This window comes from Balaenoptera physalus (genome assembly GCF_965194825.1).
Source record: "Balaenoptera physalus genome assembly, chromosome: 18".
Classification (NCBI taxonomy): Eukaryota; Metazoa; Chordata; class Mammalia; order Artiodactyla; family Balaenopteridae; genus Balaenoptera; species Balaenoptera physalus.
In genome coordinates this window covers 75272838-75287874 of record NC_138899.1, presented here as the reverse complement: position 1 = coordinate 75287874, position 15037 = coordinate 75272838, and the positions used below count along the sequence as shown (strand labels likewise).

General features: G+C 40.8%; 1 protein-coding gene across 14 annotated transcripts in view; it reads left to right on the top strand.

Moving 5' to 3' along the window:
* MTUS2 (microtubule associated scaffold protein 2) overlaps positions 1–15037 on the top strand; it is a 505324-nt gene that overhangs the window by 435291 nt on the left and 54996 nt on the right. The window contains exons 1-2 of one of the 14 annotated variants that reach the window (XM_082435499.1): positions 9863–9881; positions 10002–10278. The exons of 12 other annotated variants lie outside the window; for them this stretch is intronic. In XM_082435499.1, coding sequence (XP_082291625.1) covers positions 10225–10278 — 54 coding nt within the window. In that variant the 5' untranslated portion in view covers positions 9863–9881; positions 10002–10224. Of the gene's footprint in view, positions 1–9811; positions 10279–15037 lie in introns of those variants that run through there. One more of the 14 variants, XM_082435498.1, reaches the window with a different exon arrangement.

Here is a 15037-nt window from a genome sequence, read left to right as displayed (position 1 = left end):
TGCTTTTGCCTGTACTCTTTCATTCCCAGTGCTTTCTTTTGGTTTACTTTGTTGTTGTTTTCCAGTTTTTTCAGCTAGGTATATAAGTCATTTATTTGCATCCTTTCATTTTTCACTTATGAAAGCATTTCCAGCCATGAGTTGTCCTCTCATAACTGCTTTAAATGTATCCCATGTGTTAGGGGTTTGGTGGTTTGTTTTTAGTGGTTTTTAAAACTTTTAAAAATTTCTATTTGTATTTTCTCTTTCACCCAAGAGTTGTTTAATAGGATTGTTTTTAGTTTTTATTAATGATTTCTCTTTTCATTTCATTGGTTAACAATCTCTACTTTTATTGCATTGTGATCAGAGTGTTGTTTGTAATATTTCTAATTCATGGAACTTACTGATGTTTCTTTATGATCTGTTTTTATGCATGGTTCAAAGGCTCTTGACAAAAGATATATTTGCTTACATTATCAAAATATAAAGTTCAGTATATATCCATAAGACCTACCTAATTGATTCTGCTCTGCTTTGTTTGTTTATACACTTGATCTGTCTTGAACTGAGAGTGGTAAATCTGCTGCATAAAGTTGGTTACTTTGTTATTTGGAGCATAGATACTCATAAGTATTTTATTTTCATTATAAATTTGGCTTTTAGCATTAAAAGGTGCCCTTCTTTGCTGTGTTTAACACTTTTAGGCTTGAATTCTTATTTGTTAGATATCAAGATTGCTATTTCTGCTTTCTTATTGTTTTCATTTTCCTGGAATACCTTTATCCATCCATTTATATTTTGCCTTGCTGAATCATTTTGTTTTATATATCACATGAATATAGCATATAGTTGGGTCTTACATTGTGAGCTGAATTGAGAATCTTTTTCTTATAATTGGTGAAATTAGCCCATTACATGCATTGATATGGCTTATATGTTTGGTCTCAATTCTATCATAATGTTTTATAATTACATCTATTATGTTCTATTGATGTGTTTCTTTTTCTAAAGCTGTATATTCTTTGCTCTTTAATTTTGAAGAATGGAATTTAGGAACATTTTATTTTTGTTTTAGTGGTTACCTTTACACTTACACGTTTTTGAGTGTTCCCAGTCCCATGTTTTCTTATCTAACCTTTGACCATCTCGTTTGCCAGTTTTTAATTGTGTTCTTTAACTCCTACCTATTGCCTTCACAGCAGCCAAGGAGCTTAACTTACTTTCTTTATCCTTTTCCTACTTTCTAGTTTTCCTCTTCCTAGTTTTCTTTCTTACTAGTTTTTTAGTTGCATTGTTTCTTTTTAGTTGTCACGACATATAGCATTTGTACATTAGTCTTCCATCCTCGTACCCACATTTGGTTTTGTCTTAGATCTACAATTCTGTGCATAAATCCTTACATCAGTCCTTTTGCTGAAAATTTCCCAGTCATCTCTCAGTTGAATGACACACAAACTCTAGGCTATTCCTTCAGAAAGACTCATAGGTACAAAATTTCCTATGTCCTTGTGTTTTAAACTTTCTCTATAGCCTTGATACTTGGAGAGCTTGACTTTTTAGAAAGTCCTTGTTTTATATGTTCTTTCATTAAGTTGTTCTTTGTTCATCTTTAAATACTGCTCCATTGTTGTCTTACTTTGAATATCTAATATTTCTGCCCTTGTAATTAGGTGATCTTTTTGTCTAGAGATCTTGATTTTTTTTCTAATCTCTAAATTCTAACAGACTTAGTAGAAGTTAAACATCTTAGCGTTGTTTAAATCTGGGCTACTTTTCCCAGGTACCCAGTGGGTCTTTTCAAAATGAATATTCAATTATCTGAAAAGCTTTCTTACAGTATGTTGTTGTGGGGTTTTTTTAACATCTTTATTGGAGTATAATTGCTTTACAGTGGTGTGTTTGTTTCTGCTTTATAACAAAGTGAAATCAGCTGTACGTATACATATATCCCCATATCTCCTCCCTCTTGTGTCTCCCTCCCACCCTCCCTATCCCACTCCTCTAGGTGGTCACAAAGCACCGAGCTGATCTCCCTGTGCTATGTGGCTGCTTCTCACTCGCTATCTATTTTACATTTGGTAGTGTATATATGTCCATGCCACTCTCTCACTTTGTCTCAGCTTACCCTTCCCCCTCCCTGTGTCCTCAAGTCCATTCTCTACGTCTGCATCTTTATTCCTGTCCTACAGTATGTTTTTTAAGTATCATACCTGTTCCATTATTTTGTTTTTTCTCTTCAGGAGTCTAATAATGTGAGTATTAATCCCTCTTTATCTGTTTTTCATTTCCCATATTTTCTCCATGGCCCTTTTTTAATCCTTTCTTTTTCTCATTTTTATTTTCTTGTTTGCTTTTCTGCCTTTTAAAGTGCCTTTTATTAAATTTTCATTTTAATTTATCTTGCTTTGAGCACTTTGTAATTTAATCTTCATTTTTGATATCTCTGTCTTTTTCTTCCATTTCAAAATTTAATCAATAGCAGAGGTGTAAGAGGTGGTCAGATTCTTGGTCTATTTTTCAGGGAGAGCTGACAGGATTTGCTGCTGGACTGTATGTAGGATTAGAGTTCATTATATTATTTTCAAAGAATTGTGGTCACCTTCACTGCAAGCGCAGACTTTTTGCAAACATCAGGTATAATCACTAGTTGTGATGCACCTACCATTTCCTTCCCTGAAGTGGTAGCATATTTGGGAATCTGGGCATATGATGTAGAATAGAAGCTACGGAGCCGTTGGTTGGAGGCCATGTGGCAATCTAGAGTGAGCATTGCTGATAACGTTTAGTGACAGACCCACACAGATAAACGGCCAGGGTCTTCTCATCAGTGGAAAAAGAGAAAGAAGAAAATAGTAGGGCGGTTGGGAGAGTCAGCTTTCTCCCACGCTTAGGTAGTAAAGATAGCAACGCACAGTGGCACCCTTAATGTCTTGTACTTCTTCAGAGCTGCAAATCGAAAGAAAGGTCCAGGAGGATGTCAGAGCGGTTTCCCTGTCTTTGCTTGATGATGTCTATGCAGTTGGGCCCGAGGATTAATGTTCTGCAGGGGTCGTAAACGCCCCCCACCAAACGTTAGAGCAACAGCTGTGTTGTTGCCTATTAGCAGGTCTCTATGTCTTGAAGTTCTTCAACTTGAACTAGGTTGAGTCTGCTCAACGTTTAATGTATTTATTCAACATGTACCGGTACCTACTGTGTGCCTGGTGCTGTGCTGAGTGCTAAGGATGCTGTCGTCTCCTTAGAGGCTCTCACGGAGCTGGTGACCTTGTACAGGAAGGCAAACAGGCCAGAGAACTGTTTGATTGCCATGGTGAGAGGTGCTACAGAGGAAGCGTAGAGGTTTCTGGGAAAACCTTCACCTAACTGAGGTGCTGGGGACTAGCCTTAACAAAAGTAAGAAGCCATATGCTGAGTTCAGTGAGTTACAAAATACACATCATTCCCATTCCTGCAGTGATCCCGTCTGTTCTTGGAGAGGCTACTGCTTCATCATGGTATAGTAAGGAGGGTTAGGGCACTGGGATGGACACCTAGATTGGTCACAGACACCATTCCAGTGTCCAAATCCTTTCACCCTTTCTTTATAATGGCCAGTCAGTCACACTGCTGATTGATATTCAGCTTGTGGTCCACGGTGACCATCCTTCTTATCTAATGTATGCCAAATAGACAGATGCACTTTGCAGCTTTGCCAACTGTTGCCCATCTCTGTATCTGATTCTATCAGTTACCCAGTCTTGTCCAGCCTATTTATCCAGCTAGTAAAGGTCATTTTGAATTTCACGTCTCTTACAAGAGTAGACAGCTCTTCTGAATATAATGCAGAAACTTAAGGAGGATACCTCTCCTGCAGTCATCCTAGTCACTGACTTAAAAGGAAAAAAATAAAGGTACTGTCAAAGACTAACAGATTAAAAACAAGAAAGATTGTCATACCTAAATAGCAGCCTTCCTACTTGGGTATTACAGAAAAGTGACAGCTCTTTTGACAAGTATCTAAGAACAGAATAGTATATATGTCATTTGTTTCTTTTTTTTTAATACCCTTAATATTCTAGATCCTGGTTATTACATCAAAGGTGTTTCAGAGCATCTATTGTCTGTATGCAAATGATCGTAACCATCAATTACTTCCAGTTTCAAAATTTCTGTTTCATATTTTCCCTTTCCAGCCCATTCTCACCTCATTAAAATCTCTAGATGGATTGTGTTTGGTAAAAGCTATGCATATTTTCCTGGCAGTCCCCTTTGCTAAAATCCAGTGCAAGAGCTGCAGGTCATATTTTAGATGCATGGAAACAGGAGAGGCATGGACGGTGGAACCAAAATAAACAGATGGTTGCCTTGGCAGTCTGTAAGAGGCTCTTTCATGATCGTTTTTCATGGTTTTTCTTTTGAAATAAGTAGTGAGACAGACATACAGTTTTGATCTCGTTGACCTCCTGCAAATGGCCCATGGCTGACAAACTGCACGAAACAACAAAACGCTTCTGCCAAGAAGCCACCATCACTGAGTTCCGCTCCTGCGAGGTCCTTCCCACGTCACTTGAGGCAGTGGTCACGGAGACCTAGTCCCAAGGCAGACTGCTGGTGCCGTGGGTGTGAACTGAGGGAGGCACAGCAAGGGGGCGTGATATTTTGGGGAAGACAGATGTAAACGATTATGATTACATGGAGCAGAATGTCATGAGCAAGAGCGAGTACACACAATGACGTGAAATCAGAGAGAAGAAGGAAATGCACTCCAGTGGAAGGATCAGGCAGAGGAGGTGAAGTGGCACTGATGGGACAGCACAGTCGGGTTTGAGCGGAGGGAGCCTTGGGTCTGACAGGTGATTGGGGCTGGGGGATAGGTCAGCAGCTCCAAGTTCAAGGAAGACAGAGAAACAGGAATAATAAAACTGACTATTTTAACGTTGACTTATGCCCAAGGTTTCTACTGTGTCAGTTTAAAGTTATTTGTATATTGGTTTGTAAACGTACCTTAAAAAAAAAAAAACTACGGTAGAGGCTCTTGCTTCAAATTCTGAAAATGTGGGGCAATTTCACAAATATGTTTGAATTTCTTTTATATTTTTATATACTCACATCCCTTATCCAGATTATAACACAAATTTATAATGATGTAGGCCTTACAGATAAAAGCACAGTGGTAAAGACACAGCTTTTGAGTCAGATCTGAGTTCAGGGCCCCACTCCATCTTTTCCTCACTTGATGTAGGCATGGCAGGATGTACGATCTCTGAGCCACATTTTTCTCATCTGCAAAATGAAGATGATAATAGGCTTATTTCGCATTGCTCTGTGAGGGTTACGTGAGCTGTTTGCATGCAAGCCCTAAGCACAGTGCCTGGCATCTGCTAATGATCAGTTAATGTTCATCATTATTTACCGCTCTAAAACATCGCGTGTTTATGAGGTTTTCTCTGAAGAGCTATCCCAATAGACCTTCCTATAACTTTTCTGAATGTTTGTTCCTACTCCCATGCAAAAAAAAATATACCAGGAATAAAACGCATCTCAAACTTTTTTTAAATATTAGGAACTAAAATGTCCCAGATTTCATCAGGCTGCGAGGTCACAGCTTCCTTTGTGCTAAATTACAATAGTCTAATCCCCCATTCTATACGCCTTCAAGAAGTTCAGCCTTTTCTTCAGATATCCATGCATTTGGGGGACTCTTTAGAAAATTCCTATGCCGGCCCTTGGCTTGGGCATGTTGTATAGGCCAGTTGATCTCCCCCAAAGTGAGTTTCACTGAGCACTTTTTCTCATCTAAAGGCCCCAAGAGAAGGAGCTGTTATTGACTCATTCCATCCTAAGGCCCCACCCTGATTTCTTCAGTGACATCTTCCAAGGATGTTTTGTCTGAGGGAAGGACCACTTCCTTCAAGGGAAATCTCAGTCCAAACAGGTGGCCCTCAAAAGACAACGAACAACACGGGATTTGTGACGTGTAACTCCCGTCCCCAACTAGAAGGAACCAGGGCACCTGGAGGGGAGGGATGGCTGGTCCCAGATCTGTAGCAGGAAACATCCCAGGTGAGCCTAAGATACCGTGTTGTGTCAGAAAGCAAGAAAGGGAGACGAATGAGTTGTGTCAAAAGGACACAGGGGCCATTAAGAAGGTGCTCCCGTTGGTCAGAGATGAGATAAACTGAGCATCTAAAAAGGGTAATAAATGCAATCGATTAAAACACATTGTGTATATCAACATAAAAACATGAGTTTATAATGATGTTTGGAAGAAGTGAGAGAAAGCAAATAACCGCATTGGGTACCATTACAACCCCAAGTCTTTATTCAGAAAATTGGCACTTAAAGGGAAAGGAGTGAGCATTTATCCCATCTTTCCTGTACAACCTGTATTGCTGGGAATTGAAATCACCCTAGTTGATGAAGAAAACTTCTTTTCTTATACAAAAATTCTAGCTAAGAATTGCAAAAGGATGATAGAGTCAGAACATCATGTTGTAACTCCTAATGAAATAGTCGATTCAGGTAAAAATCATTAACGAAAGCATTAGATGAGCTGATGATGGGGAACTTTATAATGGAAGAGATGAAGCCATCACATCTGATTCACTGTAGCATCAGTGCTGATGGAACCCCCAGTCATTGTGTGCTTCCCGATGGGTTGCAGGGTCACGCCCACAGCATAACATCCGAGGTATTGCTGCCCAGGTACATTCAACCTCGAATCTCATCCAGCCTCAAGAACTAAATTTTATTTACAGGGTTGTAGGAACAAGGGAAATGACATTACAAGGAAGCAAAGAGGCAAGTCCAGAATGTGGGACATTCTATAAGCCAACCAACCCAGTTTCTGAACAAATCAATGGCGGCAGGGAGATAGGAAGGGGAGGAGTGGGACCTACTGGTTGACAAAAGAGGCCTAGGAGACTTAACACCTAATGTAATATGTGAACCTAGTTTGGGTCAAGAAAACCAACTGTAAAATAATTTTGTTTCAGAGAAGCCAGGGAAATGTTGTTACAGACAAAGTGTTAGATGCTAAGGATATATTGTCAATTTTGTTTGGGGTTTTAACGGCATTGTGATTATGTAAAAATGCTCAGAATTTTCAGCAATGCATACTGAAATATGTAGGGCTTGACTTTAAAATACTTTAACAAAAAAAAAAAAAAAAAGAAAGAAAAGGGACAAGTGAAAACAAAGTTTCAAATCTTGATAATTGCTGAATCTGGGTGATGGACATATGAAAAAAAAAAAGTTTAAAAAAGGGATAGATGTAACAAATGTACCAAAATCTTGGTAACTGTTGAAACTGGAAATGGGTATATGAAGGTGCTTCATATTTATCCGTCTGTTTTTGAGTACATTTGAAGTTTTTTCACTGACAAAGAAAATAAAGATGGCGTAACTCTAGGACACTGGTACATTTCTCAAAATCTGGGTTGTTTGCTCTGAGATCTCACCATGTGTGCGATTTGAGCACAGCCAGTCCCAGGCCCCTTGGCGCCCTCTGTGCACAGGAAGAGAAGCTGAATCCATCTTTCTTTGGGCAGCCTCGCCTCTCACCCTCTCTCCTGTGGGCAGCAGCGGGAGCAAGCATGCTCAGACCTCGCACAAGAACAAGCGGTCATTTTCTAGGACGGTGCAATCTAAATCCTAATTTAGAAGGAAACCGTGTCCTCAGGTGCAGAAAAACAGTTCTCCCCGAAGAAAGCCTTCTGCACACGGCGCTGGGAGATGGTCAGCTTCTTAGAGTCTCCCTGTCCTGCTTCTCCACCCACAAGAGAGGCTTTGCTCTGTCTTCACTTGATCAGGAACTTACTGTGCAAGGACCGCCTACCCCCAGGGGAATGCACGCCACCACTTCTTTATTTTTATTTGTCGTAAAATGCACATGACATAACATTTACCACTTCAGCCATTTAAGTGGACAGTTCAGCACCATTCAGTGCAGTCACATTATGGTGTGACCAGCCTCTAGAACTCTTTCCATCTTGCACAACTGAAGCTCTGTCCCCATTAAGTATCTCCCCATTCCCGCCTTTCCCACAGCCCCTGGCAACCACCATTCTACTTTCTGTCTCTAGGAATTCGACGACTCTAGGGACCTCATGTAAGTAGGATCATACCGTATTTGTCTTTTTGTGACTGGCTTATTTCACGTAGCGTAAGGTCTTCAAGGTTCATCCGTTGTAGCATGTGACAGGACTTCCTTCCTTTTTAAGGCAGAATGATATTGTGTTGTATGGATGGGTACATTTTTGTTTATCCATTCATCCATCGATGGACACTTGGGTTGCTTCCCAAGTGTCTTGGCTTGTGATCAGTGCTGCTATGAACATGGGTGTACCAAGGCATCGCTTCTTGCAATATCAAGTTTTTCTCCCAAGGTGTCAAAAGCTCCAGCAACAGCTCTCAGCCCAGGTTGAAGCTCAAGATTCTGTCAGCTCTTCTCTCTCTGAGAGGTCTGCCTGAGTTCACTGCCAAAGAGGGCAAGCCGGTGTGAGAGGGAGGCACCTCTGTACCTCCTGACATCAAAGAGCCCAGGCAGTGGTCACTGCCTTCCCCTGATACACTTTGTCTGAAAACAATAAAAGTAATACATTCTGGCAAGATGGTAAACAGTGGAAATTCACTCCCTCACCCCTATTTTCCATTCCCCAAGTATCAGCTGCTGTTGGATGAACGGTGGGATTTTTTCCAACAGATTTATTGTAGACATATACAAACGCATATGTGTGTATAGTTTTGCTTCATTTTTCATAAAAGTTCCCATACACTGGAAAGGTGCTGGATATCAAGGGTGTTCTCATTTTTATGCTGTTACAAATGATGCTAAACTGAATATCCTTATGCATACACTCTCATATATATGTGTTACTGTAGGAGAGAAGTCGATCTGTTGGGTCAAAGTGTATGTACATTTAAAATTGTAATAGAAACAGCCTAAAGAATTATACCAGTTTACCTGTTAGCGCTAAAGAAAGATTTGAGTTTATTCTTTCAAGTTTAGGACAAACATTCTGGTCTGTTGTTATTTAATCACCAAATATCCTTGACCTCTCTACAAGCAAATCTAAGTCGCCTGTGCTACTTAATTAAAATCGTCTTGGAAAAATCTCAAGTTAGTAAAATTATCTAATTTTAACTATTGTCTGCTTCCAGTTTTAGGCAAATTTAATGGGCAAAAATGTAATTGTATATTTCTGCAGACAGTAAATTTCAGGATTTCTCCTCTGAGATATCAGGAAGTATAAAGTTAATTTCATAAGTATTTGCATCTCTTACTTTCAGGATTACACAAACATATTTTTAAATACCACGTCTCTTTTGAAATTAAAAAAACAAAACCCTTCACTCCCACCCCTGTCCCTTTTTGATTTTGAACTTTCTGAAAAATTACAGATCGCCCAGAAAGATCCAGTCTGCTAAGACTTTTATGCTGATATGCCCAGGAGATATAGCTGCCCACACCCCAATTTTAATTACTCAAGCCACTTGAATGGTTTGGTCTGTCAAATAAGACAAGCGATTTCACGATTGTATTTCAAATATAAAGATTTCCTCCAATGAGGCAAAACTGTTCGTGGCACACAAATTTGAAAAGGAGCAATGGGTGGTCCCCTCCGCGCCGCCCCCCTCCACCCAGGCAACGATGCCCTGAGAGGCGGGTTACATGGAGGAAAGGCCGTGTATTATGCATCACGTTTATAAGCATCTTTACTTCTCGGGAAAATAGAAAGCCAGTATTTGAGCAGAGCCACGTCTCTCCCAGTCCTCTCCGTGGTCCTCAGCCCAAGCCTCCCTGGAAGACCAGCCCTTTTGTGTTTCCTGCGTCCTCCCCAGGCGTGTCTGCGTCGCGCCCGGGCGAGGGGGAGGGCTGGGAGCGGCGCGCCGGCTGTCCCCTCCGGGAGGTGGCATCGGTAAATGCTCGATTGTTATGCGACGATTGATTTGCCTCACTCTGAGGATTCCAGTGGCAAAGTGACCCTCCCTCCAACTGTCCCCTCCCTTCCCGGCTCCCGCCCTCCCTCTCCCCGCAGCAGGAACCTAACGCGGCCACGCTGCGCTCCTCCTCCTCCTCTCCTTCCTCTGGTTCCCGGATTCCTGAAGTTATTAGGAGAAATAAGGTAGCTGAGGGGACCACATGGAAGTTGTGACAGCTCCCAGCGGCGCGCCCCTCTCGCTGGAGCCATCACCTCGCCTTAGGGATTACCCGCCGACACATTGAATGAAGGAGGTCCCCTTGCCAGCCAGCCTGCCGAGATGGGCCACTGCTGCTGCAAGCCTTATAACTGCCTTCAGTGCCTGGACAAGACGGTACTTTGCCTTCCCTGTCTCTCTCTCCCTCCCCTCCTCCTTCCAAAGGGCAGAGAGAAGGCCAGAGCCAGCGCCTCTGTCCCTGTCCCCGGCATGTGTGTGCACTTGTCTTGTGGGTGAGCAGGAAGCCGCCCTGACTGGCTCCCGGGTGCTGGATGGGAGCGGTGTTGGCAGAAACACCAGGGTCTCCCATACTCTGCAGTGCCTTACATAATTGCCTTCCTGCAGTCTCACATGTAACTGTTGCATTCTCCTGAAACAGGGGGGCTCTGCTCCAACATCTTGAAATTCAAACTGCCAAGAAATCCTTGGAATATTCTTACTGCATTTTAATGTACCTGTGAAATCTAAGACGGTTAAGTGGGGAATTTAGATTAGCTAGACGTGTTTCCCTCGGCCAACTGGTAACTTTGAAAGTTTGCCGCTCTTTTTGACAAACAGCATCCATCCTCGTAATTTCTGTTCTTAAGGTCAGAGAAGCAAGCACCGGTCCAGTTATTCTCTCTGTACGTGTTTGCCTCACGTAGGGGTGAAGAACACAGAGGTGAAAACTTAAGGAGCCGGAGAGCCTGAGGGTGTGTTCCAGTTTTCACTGGAAGGAAAATTCACAGCCAGGCCATAGAGAACAGAGTGTGAGCAAGCATTGTATGACAATTCCAACACAAAGCCTTTCTTTGCTTTTGACATTTGCCTGTGAGCTTGCAGAGGGATTAAGATATGCTTTTAATTTCACTATTAGAAATGTGCTAGCATTTCTAGTAGTGATACAAAATAAAATATATCACTCTTGTCTCTGTGGTATATTTTATTATCACACACATTTGGATTTCTCAAAATGCATGAAATGGAGTTTAACGAGAGGTTGAAATTGCCTCCTTTCTACTCATGGGCGTCAGCTATATGGCTTGAGGTATAGTATGTGACCAGGTGAAGGGAAATTAATGGCTTAATATAAAACACATTGCGAGGAGGTCACTTGGGAACATCTTAGTTATCAGTTGTGTTTATGAACCTTGACCTAAAGGAGGGTTACGTACCACCTAGGAAAGTTAAACTGATACCTTACAAGTCCCCTGGTCCTTCTCTTCCAGTAGAAATAACTATCTCAGTGGGATTGGCTTTTGCTACCATGACTAAGAACTAAAATATTTATGTACACATTTATGTGCTTTTGACAAATAGAAATATGCAACATTTGCACTCAGTTATCTGCAATCCAACATAGAGGTGATTAGGCCCTTTTTTCAAGAGAAATGGTCACCAAAAGGTGTTGAAGGAAGCCTTGTAACAGTAATTATTATAAAAGGGAAGGATTTGCTACAAGTACAACAATATTATAATGTTCATATTTCTAAGCTCTGGTACAAAAGTTTTCAAAATAGAAGCTGATTAAAGGTCTTTTTTGAGAAAATATATTTTAAAGTGAATCCATCCTCCTCTTTTGCTTCAAATCAAGTTGTTGAAAAATATTATCCCTGTGTCAGTCTTTAAATTGGAGATTTTAGGAAGATAATTAAATGTTATTTCATCGCAGTGCGATGTTTAAGTGACTTGCAAATGTTTTAGCTTTGAAACTTCAAACTTAAGGCAAATTATTCTTTCCTGATGAAAACTTAAAAACTTACACAGCATTTTATAAACTTTCTCATTAAGTTTACACCCACATTTCTTGATGTTTCTTTGCTATATTTTAGAATGGTATTCCCATTGGCGGTTTTATAGATGTATGTTCATAGGTGCTCATTTTAGGGATTAAGGGCTTTCCTTTTTTAATTAAAAAATTTGTTGTTTTATTTAGTTACCCACCTTTCAGCGTAACTTCGTAGGCAGTATGCCAAAATCATTTGTTTATTCAATAGTTACCTATTGGGCCAGGCATGGTCTACTAGGACTATTATGGGATTCCATTCCAAACTCTGGAAATCAGTTTACTCTTTAAGCCCCACAATAAAATCCTTCAGTTTGCTGATCAGCTCTGACAATCCCAGCATCAACCTGGTTTGAAAGAGACCTGAAAAAATGGTCGATGGAGTTGTTTCTGATTACTTTAGCCCATTTTAATAAACCATGAAAAAAGAAAAGAAAAGAAACATTCCCTCGGAACTCTGTATAGATACAAAATAGAAAACTTTATTTTGTGAAGTAAAAATGTCTTTAACAGTTTGATTATAGTGCAGCTAAAGATGTTTTGAAAAGAGTGGGGAGACAATTGTAGATAAGTCATCAGTTCAGAGATGGGCCAAGAAATGTTAGTCTTAAGATGCTTCTTTAACATGAATTTATTGGGGGGGGCGGAAAGTAAGGAATCTTACCTAGAGTATAAAATGCATAAAAAGTTGTTAAGTGAACAAATAATTTTTAAAAGCTGATCGTGCCTAGGCATTTTAACGTTAAAAACACCTGTAAAAACATCGACAGTATTTCTTACTCGTTTGCTCTGTGCCCAGTTATTATGGGGACGAGCAAAGAATTCTTAAAGGGCACAGCCTGTCCTATGGAGTTTACCAGTTATTTGTTTGGTTGTATTTCCACCTTTTCCAGAGAAATTGCAAGTGAGGTAGGCAGCAGGAACACATACAGGGCAATTAAACCATTAGTACAAGACTGGAGTATCATTAAGTGAAAGTCATGTGGTACTGACCATACCTGTTTCTGGAATCCAGTGAAAGGAGAAGTCAGTGCTGGAATCAAAGGCGAGGTTTCTTAGAAGGAGTGGATCGTGACTTGCCCGTTGAGGAACGGGGTCGAGTTTTGGGAAGGTCTGAAACCCTAAGCAAAGAGCACAGGGGTAGAGATGTCTTAGCCCACTTTGGGGAAAGGTGAGAGTCAACATCGGGACACAGAAGCACATAGGGAGTGTGGGGAAATGTTTTCTAGGCTGAAAACTAGATCCAGGTTTTTTAACTTGAGTTAAGAAGAAGTAGAGATCCGTCTTGGGATTTGAGAGGTCGTCTGTAGAAAGACTCATCCTCTACAGGTATTTGGAAGGGAAAGGTATGACCCAGGAAGGCCCCTGGGACACCCAGATGGATTCCCAAGAGTCCATTCACCAGCGGACTCAGCGTGGTCCAGGCTCAAGCCAGCAGCTCTGCACATGCAGACACTTCCCAGAGCTGGTCATTCTTAGGAACGTTGAGGTACTAAGAGAAAGTAGATGTACAATTAGAATGCCAATTTGTTTTTTAACAATGAGTAATACACCTGACAAGCAAACGAATGATTGCAAGCCCGATAAACATGGGATTTCTTTTTAGAGTCAAAGTCTAGCCTCATAAGAAGCTTTGATGAGGATGGAATGTTATTTAGGCATCCAGTGACCTCATGTCCCATCCCCACGCCAGCCTGAAATCACTTGGGAGGCTGTGCGATTGTTACTCGCCTTGGTGACTGACTCTTCCAATCTCCCTTTGCTTTGCTTCCATTTCTATGACCCGCTCTTGTCTTACTGCTTTAGGTCCGGTCCTTTCCCTTTAAGGGTTACTTTGCATATCTCTACCCTAACCTTTTCTGTGTTGCTTATCATCTCAGAGGCTACTCTTACTTACCTTTTCTCTAAATTCTTGGTAAGGGTGTGAGTTGGGGGAAGGCACCTCACTGCTTCTCCCAGGTATGCACGGGTGATGGGACAGTAATAAATTTGGGAAGGTCACTCAAAGACGATAGAATCCAGAAAGGTCAAGAGACTTCTTCAGTGAGACATAAGTGTATTAAAAATCATGGTTCTGGCTAATTTTCCTTTCTTTTGCTTGCTCTGGGATCCAGAATTTTCCAGCCTTAGTTCTTCCGATTCGCATTTCTTCTCCTTGGGCCCCACAAGTCTCTGTCCTTCCTAAATGTTCCTAGGTAATCCAGGTTTGTTCTGATGCCCCCCTATTAACTACCGCTTCTTAGGTAAGCTAGATGTTTTGCGGTCATCAACACCCAAGCATGCACAAAGGCAAAGCCTGGAATGATGCATCTTAAAATTCAGTCTGGTTTCTTTTGAAACCAGATATGGCTTTGCTCATTTTCCACGTGACTACACACTGACACGTATTTAAGAATATTAAATGTGAATGATGCTTTCCCTTTGACCAGTCTATATTAAATTTCATTTCCGAGTAGAATAGCAGACATAAAATACAGTGGGCTGTGTTAATTATATGTGAAAGAAATAATACTTATTGATTAAGTCAAAGCATGGCATCAGTGCTGCCTTAAAGCCATAATAACTGAAATGAATAAAAGGTCAGTTCACCTCCCAAAGGAATTTTCCACAGAGCTATATTATGAATCTGGCCAATCTTCACAATAATACTAATATTGAAAATGAATGCAGTATTCACAAAGGGTGAAAAGAGAACAACACTGAAGACTTAGGTGTTCTGTTGATGTCACCTGGTGGCTGGTTCATTTTGAAATACAAAAGAAAATGTTTCCCTATTAAGACAAGTTCTACCGTGTAGAATTAAACCCTAAGCTCTACTGTGTAGAATTAAACCCTAAGCTGAACTCATGAGTGAGAAGCAATATTGTTTCTGGGAAGAATGAAAAAAATCCCTTAACCTCTTTGTAATTTCATGTGTAGGTATATGACTTAGGATTTCAAAAATTCATAATAAAAAGGATCTGGATGTTTCCTCAAATACCAGAATTCTGTAGATATTTTAATTTTTCACTCCTCGTTAGGGTTCTTTTGTTTAGCCTGGGAAAAAGTGGCCCAGCTCACATGATTGAATTTTCCTGATCTGCACCGATTTCAGGGCAAGCTAAAAAGATA